The sequence below is a fragment of the Gracilinanus agilis genome, chromosome 1 (genome assembly GCF_016433145.1).
Source record: "Gracilinanus agilis isolate LMUSP501 chromosome 1, AgileGrace, whole genome shotgun sequence".
Classification (NCBI taxonomy): Eukaryota; Metazoa; Chordata; class Mammalia; order Didelphimorphia; family Didelphidae; genus Gracilinanus; species Gracilinanus agilis.
This window is the reverse complement of record NC_058130.1, coordinates 766,967,211-766,980,086: the sequence shown is the minus strand read 5'-3', so window position 1 is coordinate 766,980,086 and position 12,876 is coordinate 766,967,211. Positions and strand designations below refer to the sequence as shown.

General features: G+C 40.7%; 1 protein-coding gene across 2 annotated transcripts in view; it reads left to right on the top strand.

Moving 5' to 3' along the window:
• Window positions 1-9,026: 9,026 nt before the first annotated feature.
• CIT (citron rho-interacting serine/threonine kinase) overlaps window positions 9,027-12,876 on the top strand; it is a 161,247-nt gene continuing 157,397 nt past the window's right edge. For both annotated transcript variants that reach the window (XM_044658832.1, XM_044658831.1), the window contains exon 1: window positions 9,027-9,122. In XM_044658832.1, coding sequence (XP_044514767.1) covers window positions 9,027-9,122 — 96 coding nt within the window. The remainder of the gene's footprint in view (window positions 9,123-12,876) is intronic.

Below are 12,876 nucleotides of genomic sequence, written 5' to 3'. Positions count from 1 at the left end.
GCTGGGAGGAGGGGCAGATGAAGTGAGGAATGTCCTCAGTGATGTTAGAGAAGGGCAGGGGAGTGACCCTAGTACTCTGCTCCCCTCCAGCTTTGCTGCTTGTGAGCCACCCACCTTACCCCCTGTGGCTTCCCATTGGGCTGCTGGGCAGAGGGGTGGGTGAAGTGAGAAATGTGCTCAGGAACAGGAGGAGAGGGGGAAGGGGGTGGCCAAAGACCTGCCCACCTTACCCCAAACAGGGGAGTAATTGTTTCCATTGTGCTGCTGGGGAGTGGGGTAGGTAAAATGAAAAAAATGTCCTCAGGCATGGTGGAGAAAGGGAAGGGAGCAGCTCCAACTGAGTCCCTGTGCCTTTCTAGTAACTAACTCTGGTGGGTGATGGCACGTGTGCCCACAGAGATGGCTCTGCTTGCCCTGTTTGGCATGCGTGCCATAGGTTTGTCATAATGGCTCTTTAAGACTATCAATGATAGAGCAGGGATTTATCCTGCTTTAGGAGAGAGAGTTTCCTTCTCTGAGTTTCCCAATGCTGGGGAGATTATAGGTTCACACTCCCTATTCCTACATTAGCATAATCCTTGAGCTGGTTTAAAGTGATTTAATCCAAGCTTTTTTTGATTGAAGGCATTTAAGGGTGTTCTATCCACTCACTAGAATGTTAGCTTATCAAGGGGAAAGACAGTTTTATTCTTGTTTTTATATTTAACAGAGTGTGATATTTGGGCATATATAGGAGATATTTGATTTATTTGCTGGATTGACTTGAATTTTTGACAGGGAACTAGGTGGCTTGGTGGAGAGACAGGACTGGAGTCAGGAATACCTGGGTTCAAATCTTGCCTCTGACACTTCCTGGCTGTGTGACCCTGGGCAAGTCACTTGACCCCCATTGCCTAGCCCTTACCACTCTTCTGCCTTGGAGCCAATGCATAGCACTGATTCTAAGAAGGTGAGGGTTTAAGAAAAAAAATAAAAGAATTGTGGTCAATGGAAATTTTTTTTTTTTTTTGCCTCCAGGAGTGAGGATTTTGCTAAGCAGTCATTAAGTGATGAAATATTTATTTCATCAGTCATCATAGATACCAGCTGATCTTTATTATGAAGCTGGGATAAATTATTCAAATTGTCTTCAATAGTAGATCTCAAATGCCTCTTCAGTTCAGCCCTAATAAGAACAGACTTCTTTGATGTATGTGATTTATAACAAATTCCCTCTGTCATCACATTTGCTGAAATGGCCTTCTGTGTATTTATTTCTCCAGAATGGATTGTGAGAAGCATCAACCTGGTGCTTGTGTTGGTTACAATGATCTCAATTGGATAAGCATTTATTATGTACGAGGCACTAGAGATTTATTATTATATATACCAGGCACTAGAGATAATGATACGGAATGGAAGGGCCCCTGTCCTTCCATTCTGCTGGAAGAATCCGGTCCAGTTAGGATTATATAAGGTTCTTTGAAGACAGAGGGGACACTAGCAATTGAAGGGATCCAGAATGGCAATTCTGAGGAGGTGGTGAATGAGCTGAGCTCCAAGGAAAGCCAGGGAGAGCATTACAGGTAGGTGGTGCTCCGTGGTGGTTGTCCTTCCTACTCCAAAAGAACCAAAATGACATCATTGGTAATATCTTCTGCATAAATTGGATTTAATGAGGCAGCTAGGTGGTGCCATAATGCACAGAGCACTAGTCCTAGAGTCAGGAAGACATGATTTGAAATCCATCCTCACTCAGGGGGACCAGCTGTGTGACCCTGGGCAAGTCACTTCAACTTGGTCTGCTTCAGTTTCCTTATCTGTAAAATAAGTTGGAGAAGGACATGACAAACTACTGTAATATCTTTGCCAAGAAAGCCCCAAATGGGATCACGAAGAGTTAGACACGACTGAAATGACAGAACAACAAATTGTTCCAGGCAGGTGGAGAATGTGTGGAGGCAGGAGATAGTTTAGGAAATAGCAAACAGGTCAGTTTGTTTGGAATGTAAGGTGTGGGAAGAGAAATCAGGTAAAATAAACTGGGAAAGGAAAGCTGAAGCCAGATGGTAAAGGGTTTTAAATGCCATACTGAGGAATTTGTATTTTATTTTAGCAAAAGTCCTGGAGAAGGGTTTTATCATGATCTTCCCTGAGACTAAGGAAGACAATTTTTTTAATTGAAAAATTTTATTTAATTAATTGATTTAGAATATTTTCCTATGGTTACATGATTCATGTTCTTTCCCTCCTCCTCCCCTGTTCCTCCCCTCTTCTCTGTAGCCGAGTAATTCCACTGGGTTTTACATGTGTCATTGATCAAATTCCATTTCCATATTTTTGATATTTGCACAAGGGTGATCCTTTAGAGTCAGTATCTCCAATCATATCCCTATCAACCCATGTGATCAAGCAATTGTTTTTCTTCTGTGTTTCTGCTCCCACAGTTCTTTCTCTGGATGTAAATAGCATTTTCTCATAAATCCCTCAGAATTGTTCTGGATCATTGCATTGCTGCTAGTACAGAATTCCATTACATTCCATTTTACCACAGTGTATCCGTCTCTGTGTACAACGTTCTCCTGGTTCTGCTCCTTTCACTCTGCATCATTTCCTGGAGGTCATTCCAGTTCACATGGAATTCCTCCAGTTCATTATTTTAGGAAGACAATTTTGGCAGCTATGGGGGAAGATCGAAAGGGGAAAGACTTGAGGCAGAGGGGGCAAATAGTTGTTGTTCAGTCATTTTCAGTCATGTCCAACTCTTTGTAACCCCATTTCTTGGCAGAGATACTGGAATGTTTTGTCATTTCCTTCTCTAGCTCAATTGACAGATGAGGATACTAAGGCCAGCAGGATTAAGTGACTTGCCCAGGGTCATATAGCTAGTAAGTGTTCTGAAACCAGATTTGAACTCAGGAAGATAAGATGGAGGTCATTTCAGACCTAGCATTCTGTTACTGAGGGAATGAACTAGGGTAATGACTGTGATGGTAGGGAATGGGGGTAGAAATGGAAGTGAAGGATATTTTAGACTGGACATAAAATATACCAAAAATATGCTATATATATTCTTGTTGAAGATCATTAGCAATTCTTAAGGGTCTAGTAAATCTCATTGTCAGTTCTAATCTCTAGAAATAAATAGGGTGAATTACAATTAATTGACAGACATTCATTAAAGCAATACCAATATTTACTACAAGATCTGAAAATATTTCATAGAACTTTTATTCCTAACACAATCCTGATTTGGAAAGTTAAGAAGCATCTTTTCCTCTCTTGATCATCCGATTTGCATTCGCTTTATGTCACTATTGGGCATTTCATACCATTTAGATTTTTTGTACCTCAAATGATCCTTTTAAATACCATAATGGAGGAGTGGCTGGGAGATTTTCGGGCATGTTTGACATGAGATAAATATTATTTCTCAACTTACCATGTGATTTTGGGCAAGTTCTTTCTTTTTCATTTTCTTATCTTTAAAATGACTGAGAGGGACAGCTCAGTAGATTGAGAGCCAAGTCTGGAGGGGAGAGGTCCTGGGTTCAAATATGGCTGCAGACACTTTTTAGCCATATGACCCTGGGCAAGTCACTTAACTCCCATTGCCTAGTCCTTACTGCTCTTCTGCCTTGGGATTGATTCCAAAATGGAAGGTAAGGGTTTAAAAAAACAACTGAGACTGGATTCATTTCAATCTAACAAATACTTATTGAGCCTTTATTATATTTAAAACTCTGACCTAGTGCTGGAGGAGATATCCCAGGTTAGGAAAGTATTAACACCAATGGGTACCTGCTTGAGTAAAGCTATGGAAGGTGGAGTTGGCTGGCCAGAACTTGATTTTTTTTCTTCCTGTTGAATAGGGGCTGGAGCTTCCTTTCCAGGCCTTTATTATCTTCTCCCTGCAAGATGGTTTAGGATAAAATCCTTTCTCTCTTCATTTCCTTTTCCTCTCTCCTTACTTTCTCTGTGGAGATCTAATCAGCCACACCCAGTTGCAACAATTAGTTCACTTTTTTATCCTAGGGACAATGTAATGTTTTTCAGTTGCACAATGTCTTCTCTTCCTCTATTTTATGGAATTTATGTCAGGCCAAAACTTACTAATATAATAATAATAGCTCTGAGCCCCCAGTGGAAAAAAAAAATCTCCTGATATTCAGGCAAATGTTTGGCTCTCTACTCTAATTTGAATTTGCTAAAGAGGCTAACCATTAGCATCTTTACATTTGAGGCAATAATACAACAAACATTTAGGTAAAAATAAAGCAGACAAGTATCTGTTTCTGGACAACACAAAAAGAAACAGATCTTCATTTGAGAACATACCTCGGTCCTTAAAAAATGGGTACAATTGGCATTTCCAGTCCCAAGTACCAGATTTTGTTATTGTTGTCTCATTTTCAGTTGGGTCCTACTTTGTGACCTCATTTGGAGTTTTCTTGGCAAAGATAATGGAGTGGTTTGCCATTTCCTTCTCCGACTAATTTTGCAGATGAAGAAACTGAGTTCAGTTGGATTAAATGACTTGTTTAAGTTCACATAGCTAATACGTATTCTGATACCAGGTTTAAACTTAGGAAGGTGAGTCTTCCTGATTTGAGGACTAGTATTCTATCTATGTTGCACCATAAATTCCATGAAGATAGAAGTATTTCTTATCTAAACATCGTATTTCCTCTAGTGCTGAGAGGAGCTCTCTATACATAATAGGCCTCTAATAAATATGAACTTGTTCACAGTGTCATAGACTTAGACATGGAATGCACCTCAGAGATCTTCTAAGCCTATCCTTTATTTTACAGGAGAGGAAACAGAGGTCCAAGGAAGTTCTAATATCATGGGCAGTTAAATAGCACAGTGGATAGAACACTGGGCTTAGAGTCAGAAAGAGCTGAGTTCAAAACCTGAATGACTCTAGGCAAGTCACTTGATACCTGTCTGTCTCAGCTTCTACACCTGTAAATTGATGACAGTAATAATAGCTTCTACTTTCCAGGGTTCTTTTAAGGATCAAACGATCTAATAAAGTTAAAAATAAATTAAATAAATTAAAATCATAATTATATTATAAAAAATAATAAAAATGTCAGTGCCAAATTCTCTGCTTCTCTCCATCACCTTCTCTACTCAACGAGAAGGCAAGAAATGATACCCATTATACATATGAAGTCATACAAAACATTTTCACATTATCCATGTTGCAAAAAACAAACAATAAAGAAAGTGGGGAAAATATGCTTCAATCTGTACTCGATCTTTCTCTGGATAGCATTTTTCATCATGAGTCTTTAGAAATTGTCTTGGATCATTTTCTTGATCAGCATAGCTCTCACGAATGATTATTGTAACAATATTGCTGCTATTACTATGCACAATGTTTCCCTGGTTCTGAAATGAGCTACTAAGTGTAAAGCATTCAGCACACTGCCAGGCACATAGGAGGCACTGTAGTACATGTTTGCTGCCGTTATTAGCTATTAACATTTGTAAAACACTTTGCAAACCTTAAAATGCTATGTAAAAGTTTTATTATTATTTTAAAACCCATACCGTCTGCCTTAGATTGGCTCTAAGGTAGAAGACTGGTAAGGGCTAGGCAACGGGGGTTAAGTGACTTGCCCAGGGTCACACAGCTAGGAAGTGTCTGAGGTCAAAACTGAACCTAAGAATTCCCATCTCTGGACGTGGCTCACCAGCCACTGAGCTACCTACCCTTAAGCTTATAACATTTGTAAAACACTTTGCAAACATTAAAATGCTATGCAAAAGTTTATTGTTGTTGTTGCCGTTGTTAAAGTGACTCTTAGAGCGAAGGTGAGGAGCTAAGAACCTTTGAATGGTATCCGCCCAAGAGCAGAGGGTGGGAAAATAAAGCATCCCCAACATTCGCAAGCCTTTAACCGTCTATTTCAAACTTTGAACAGACGCCAGCTCCCTTCCGCCCCGCCCACTCTCCGCTACTGATCCATTCATTGGTCTACAGTAGCAGGGAAAATAAAGCGATTGGCTCTTCCCTTTTAGCACTTAGGGAGTTTTCATTGGGCAGGAAAAGAGAGAAAGGCGGGACCTAATGACACGTCGATCAAGAGGATTTGGCGAAATGATTGGATGAAACGAAGAGCAGCTACGCCTACCCCTCTGCCGCCGCGCAATTCAAACGCTGTGGCAGGACAGAGGTGCAGCTCGCTAGGGCGCTTCTAGGGAGTCCGTCAACTGTGAGTAGGGGCTCCCTGGCTCGCTCGAATTTTTTCTTTCCCTTGCGTGGCCAGGAACTAGCTACCCCCGGCTTCTCCGCCTCAGTTTTGTCGAGCCTCCCCTTTCCCGGGGTTGGAGCGAGGCCGGGGAATCCTTCAGGTGTTTGAGAAGGGCGGGGGAGGGAGCGGTAGCGCGCATGCGCCAAAGAGCCCCTCAGCTCTGGCCCCTTGATCTTCCTAGGCTTTGCTGTAGCGGGGTAGCGGGGGGCGGTGGGGTTGGCCGAGCAGCTTTTCTCCGTGGCGGGGATTGGGAAGCGTTGCCGGGGGCGGGTTGAGGAATGCGAATCAGATATCTAGCCCAGGTTTGGAGCCTGGAGTAGAAGGACCAAAATTCAAATCCAGCTTCAGACACTTCCTAACTGTGTGACCCTGTGCAAGTCACAATCCTGGCTGCCACAGTTTCCTCGTTTGTAAAATAAGCTGGAGAAGGAAATGGCAAACCACTCCAGTGTCTGCCAAGAAAACCTCAAATGGCAGCTAAGTGATTTAGTGGCTAGAGAGCCAGACTTGGAATCCAGAGTTCCTGGGCTCAAAGCTGGCCTTAGACTCTAGCTTTGTGGCCCTGGGAAAGTCACTTTATCCTTTGCCTCAGTTTCCTTCTCTGTAAAATGAGAAAGAAATGGCAAACCACTCCAATATCGTTGTCAAGAAAATCTCAAAAGGATCTCTTGAAGAGCTGGACACAGCTAAATAGCAACCCTCAGCTCTGACATTTCCTGTTCTAAGGCCCCTCTCATCCCTGATGTTCTCTTTTCTAAGGCCCTTCCTAACTCAGTCTTAACAATAACCATGTTTTCTAAGTATCTGCTATGTACCAGGCATTGTGCTAAATGCTGGTCATAAAAAAGGGGTTAAAATACAGTTCCTGTCCTCAAGAAGGTCCACATTTTAAGATGATAATATGCAAGAAGCTATATGCTGAATAAATAGGAAATAATCAACATAGAGTAAGGCACTAGAACTGAGGGGAAATGGGAAAGATTTTCTGTATAGAAGGTAATATTTCCCAGGAATAGCCAGAGGGGACCAGTGTCATTGGATCAAAGGGTACATGGCCTGGAGGTATAAGAAGGTATAAGCTTCAAGAAGACTGGAAAGGTATAGGATAGGGCTAGGCTTTGAAGAGCTTTTAATGCAAAATATGATTTACATGTGATCTTGGAGGCAATAGGGAGCCACCGGAATTTCTTGAGTAGTCAGAATGACAGAGCTAGATCTGTGCTTTACAAAAATTCCTGGTGGCTGAATGGAGGATGAATTAGACTGTTGGCTATTTGAGGCAAGTTAGAATAGTTCAGATGTGAGGTGATGAGAACTGGCCCTAGAAGGATGACCAGTTGAGAGGAGAGATATGTTATAGAGGTGAAATTAGCTTGGTTCTGGGAAGTTAGAGAGAGTGAGGAGTCTGGGATAATTCCTAGGTTTGTAAGTCTAGGGGACTGGGAATATGATGAGGGTGCTGTTGACAGTGTAATGTTAAATGGAGTGAATTTATGGGGAAAGAGAATGAGTTTACTTTGGGAAATGTGGAGTTTAAGATGTCAATTGGACAGACTTTGAGATGACTGAAAGATAGGTTTAGATATGAGCCTGGAGGTCAGCATAAAAGTTGGCAGGATAGGTAGATTTGAAAATCATTAGCATAGATAGTAATCAAATCCATGGGACCTGGTCACCAATTGAAGTCAAGGGGTGGGGGGCGGGGAGAAAGAAAGAGAATGAAGGAGAACAAGAGAGAGAACAGGAATGAAATTCTGTGGGACGCCTAGGGTTTTAGAGGGCTTGATTTGAGGAGGATTCAGGAGGCTGAGAAAATCAGTTAGATGGGTACAGGACAGAGTGGTGTCCTGGAATTCTAGAGAGAATTGAGTATCAAGGAGGAGAGAGTGATGAACAATGCCAAAGCTTGTGAAGAGGTCAAGGAGAATGAAGACTGAGAAAAGGCCATTGGATCTGACAACTAAGAGATCATAGTAACTTTGGAGAGAGCAGTTTAGGTGGAATGATGATGTAGGAAGTCAGATTGTAAGGGGTTAAGGGAGTGAGAGCAGAGAAAGTGGAGATACCTATTGTAGATGGCCTTTATTCGAAGAGATCAGCTACAAAGGGCCGAAGAGATATAGGATGACAGTTGTTGGGAATGGAAAGATCAGGTGAGAATTTTTTTAGAATGGGGAATACATGATATATTTGGAAGCTGTAGGAAGTATGCCAGTAAATAGGAAGAGAATGAAAACAAGTGGAAGAGTGGGGACGAACGAGGGGCAATCTTTTGGAGGATTTGGAATGGAATGGGATATTTGAACAAGTAGAGGGGAGAGGTTAGCCTTGGTAAAGGGGTAAGGCTCATTCAAGATTGGGATGAAGGAGGAGAGATAGCAGAAGGCATCTAACTGAAATAGATGAAGAAAGAGGGAGCGCATGGCAAATGGCCTTAATTTTTTCTATAAAGTATGGGTCAAGGGTTTTCAGCTAATAGGGCAATGGGATAAGGGGGACAGCTGTGACATTTAATCTTCTAAGATCCCTTCTGGCTCTGATATTCTGTGTTCTAAAGGTCCCTTCCAGCCTTGTTATTCTTTGTTCTAAGGGTTAACTTCATAGTGCTAACAATCCGTGTTCTGGCAGGTTGCTGTCTATATCTGACATCATATTCTAAAATCCTTCTGGCTCTGACATTCAGGCTCTTATGGATACGAACCCTATGAATTACTAAGAAACATGTCTGTTACAGGCAAATTTGACTTAAAATATATTTGTTCTTCAGGATAAATATTGGAGATGTTGAAGTTTAAGTATGGCGTACGCAGCCCATTGGACCCAAGTGCAACTGAGCCCATCAGTAGCCGGGCCTCCAGGCTGAATCTTCTTTTCCAGGTAAAACTTCAAGTGCTCCATCTTGTTCTCTCCATTTTTTTATAGGCCCATCCACCATGTTTCTCTCAGCCAGGAATCATGGCCTTGTGGTGTTGTGGAAGTAGTGTTGGACTTGGGGTTTGGAGCCTTGGGTTCTAGCTCTAGGTCTGAGCACTGATTAGCCAAATTATTGTGGGAAAATAATGCCCCCCTCTGATCTTCAGTTTATTCTTTTGTAAAGTGGAGATAACGATGATATGACTGGTTATTTTGAAAGGAAAGAGAAAGTGATATGATAAAAAAGCAATGGATTAGAAGACAGAGGACTTGGGTTCAAATTCTAACTGTAATTTATTTGTTTGACCTTGGATTAGTCACTTCTCATTCCTGCCTCCACTTATGTATAACAAGTAACCCTCTGGGTCATTTCTAGATCTTTTATTCCTAAGAATTAGAAGTGGACCTAGATGCATAGTAAGATTAAAATGTAGCTACTAATTTTTCTGGCTAAACAAATATTGTATTTAAAATTTGCCTTTGAAATATCATTTGTATCATTTATAGCACTTCATATATGTCTGTGCAAAAACTTGTCTGTCCTTTTGGATAGAGGGCTCATGCTACTGTAGAGTAATTTAATATAGGTAGAATTTTATTTTAGTGAATATTACTGGAATATCTGATGTCATTTCCATGTACTGGCCAAAAGCCTAAATAGTAACAACTTTTGCTGATTCAAAAGAATACATTCTTTTAAAGTGGAGACCTTCATGTAGTAAGCAGATGTGTTCAGAAGTAATCGTATGTTTAATGAAATGTTGCCCCTTACTAATGTGTTTATGTTGGCTACCCATACATAACTATTGAAGTCCTACCCTGCCTGATATCTCATTGTAGCATGGGGTGACCTGACTTTTTGAGCCTGAGCTCTGGCAGAGCTTCCCAAGCTGGAAAGGCTTGGACAGACATTGAGATGACTGAAAGATAGGTTTAGATATGAGACTGGAGGTCAGCATAAAAGTTGGGGCAGGGTAGGTAGATTTGAAAATCATTAGCATAGAGATAGTAATTAAATCCATGGGACCTGGTAAGATCACCAATTGAAGTCAAGGGGTGGGGGGGAGAAAGAGAGAAAGAGAAGGAAGGAAAACAAGAGAGAACAGGAATGAAATTCTGTTTAGGCCCAGGAAGGGCTATTTCTGCTCTCTCAAGATTGGTCTACCAGATTAACCAACAGATGATGAATTTTTAAGCTACACTGACTCTCTTTAATGTTTATTTTTTTTATTAACATTTGATTTTTTTCCAGATTAAAAGGTAAGGTTTTCCAGATTAAAAGGTAAAAAAAGATAAAAGATATAATCATAATCATTGGCTTTCAGACTTTTTGTAATCTATATTCTCTCCCTCTCTCACATCTCTTCCCCCTCTCCAAGACAGCAATTAATATAAGTTGCACATGTTATGATAAAATACATATTTCCATATTTGTCATATTGCAAAAGAAAATATATACTGCTTATACTAGAGAAAAACTTATGGAGGAACTAAAGTGAAGAATGGTGTGCTTTGATCTTTTGTTCAGACTCAGTCACTTCTTTCTATGGTGGTGGTGAGCCTTTTTTGGCATGAGTCCCTTGTTGCTGAACTGGATCCTTACATTGTTGATAATAGTTGTCATTCACAGCTGGTTATCGTGCACTTCTATTATTCCTGGGTCCTGATTCTTTTTTTAAAATTTATTTTAAAATATTTTTCCATGTTTGCATGATTTATTTTCTTTCCCTCCCCTCTTCCCTCTCTCCTTCCAGAGCTAACAAGCAATTCTACTGGGTTGTACAAATGTTATCAGTTGATACTTATTTCCATATTATTCATTTTTGCTCTAGAGCAATTTTTTTAGAGCCTAAATCCCAAATCACATACCCATATGATGCTATAAGTAATGTCATATGTTTTTCTTTTCTACACCCATAGTTCTTTCTCTCATTGTGGATAGCATTCTTTCACATAAGTCCTTCAGGAGTGTCTTGTGTGCCCTGATTCTTGAAGACCTGATGGTCAATTGCCAATAGATCGTGATTCATATGAGTTGGGATGAGTCTCCAAAGTCATGAAGAGACCTTTGAAGTAATGATGCCTGGAGGCAGCCACCGTACCTGGGATGTCATTGGCAAAAGAATTCTCAGTCTACTCCATATGTGATTCTAACTGATAAAGAACTAGTTCCTACGATAGAAATGAAAGGAACTCCGGAGCAATATAGACATGGGTTGAATCCTAGCTTTTAGAAGAGCATATTTCAAAGAGTATGCAGATAAGATCTATAGGACCCTAGCAGCTGAAATTCTATAGGTTATGTCTACTTAAGAGGGATGGGAAGCTCACAAGGATAACATTCTGGAAGCACAAAAAGAAGTATCTCTTAAAAAGTCAGAAAAAGGGGAGTTGTATGAGGTTGTTTAGGGAGCTCTCAGACTAATATACATTTTTGAAGAGATATGTAGAGGTGGCCAGGTGTTGTAGTGGGTAGCACATGGGACTTGGAGTCAGGAAGAACTGAGTTCAGATTTGGCCTTATACACTTACTGGCTTTGTGATCTGGGTAAATCACTTAGCCCCTGTCTGCCTCAATTTCCTTGACTGTACCATAAGGATAATAATGCTACCTATCTCCCAGGGTTCTTGTGAGAATCAAATAAGATTATATTTATGCAGCACTTGGCATAGTGTCTGGCATATAGTAGGTGCTGAATAAGTGCTTATTTCCTTTAGAAGACTAGCCAGGATAGATATCAGGATGAATAGAAAGGCATGGTGAAGTTCTATGATCACTGCTTAGGGGCAGAGGACACCATGAAAATGGAAGCTGGATGTGATGCTGACATATTTTGCTAGTTTTCACTGTGAGAGTGATTTTTGGGTTGAAAAAGAAAGAACAAAAATCACTATTAGGGCGTTGATACTCAGTATCTTAAGAGAGACCTCATTGGTGATTTCTGGTAACTTGGCTCCAATCAACTATATTCTTGGAACAGAAAGAGATAGCAGTTGTAATTGCAGAGCCCACTGGAGAAGTTTAAAAAGGTTGAAGAAGAGCAATGACTATTTTGGAATCTTGGAATTTTCCATTTTGGAAACAAGGGAAGAGAATGGAGTCTGGAAACCATAGGCCAGTGAACTTGATTTGGATTCCTGTCACAGTTCTAGAAGGTGTTGTCCTGAAAGGGTGAGTCAGTGAGTATTGAGAAGAAAGATTACTGGGTGCCTGAATGCCTTCCTCAAGAGCAAGCAGCTCATACCACAGTTAGCTAATTTCCTTTTTGGACAGTAGATGAAGGTAGATGAAGGGAGGGCTGGGAGGATAGTTATTTAGATAGGAATAAACATTGATAAAGTTTTTTTTGCTATTCTTGGAGCTGAGATGAAGAGATTGGTGCCGAACGATGGAATATTAGTTAGATTTGGACCTGGTTGAATTGAAATCATTGATAGCTCAATGTCAACTTGGAAGAGGGGAGTCTCAGATGGAGTTCTCCAGGGATCTGTGCTGGGCATTTTTTAGCGTCAACTGGTAGACTTTCATTGTACCCTTCATCCATTTGCTGATCACCAAAGCTGGGAAGAATAGTTAATTCATTGGAGGAAGGAGTTAAGATTTAGATAAGTGACCAAAAGATTACTAAAGGGCCGTATGCAACTTCCTTATTTGTCTCTTTACTGAGCTGACTTGAGCCATACACTTTTTTTTAGGAAGTCACCTTTTAACCCCACA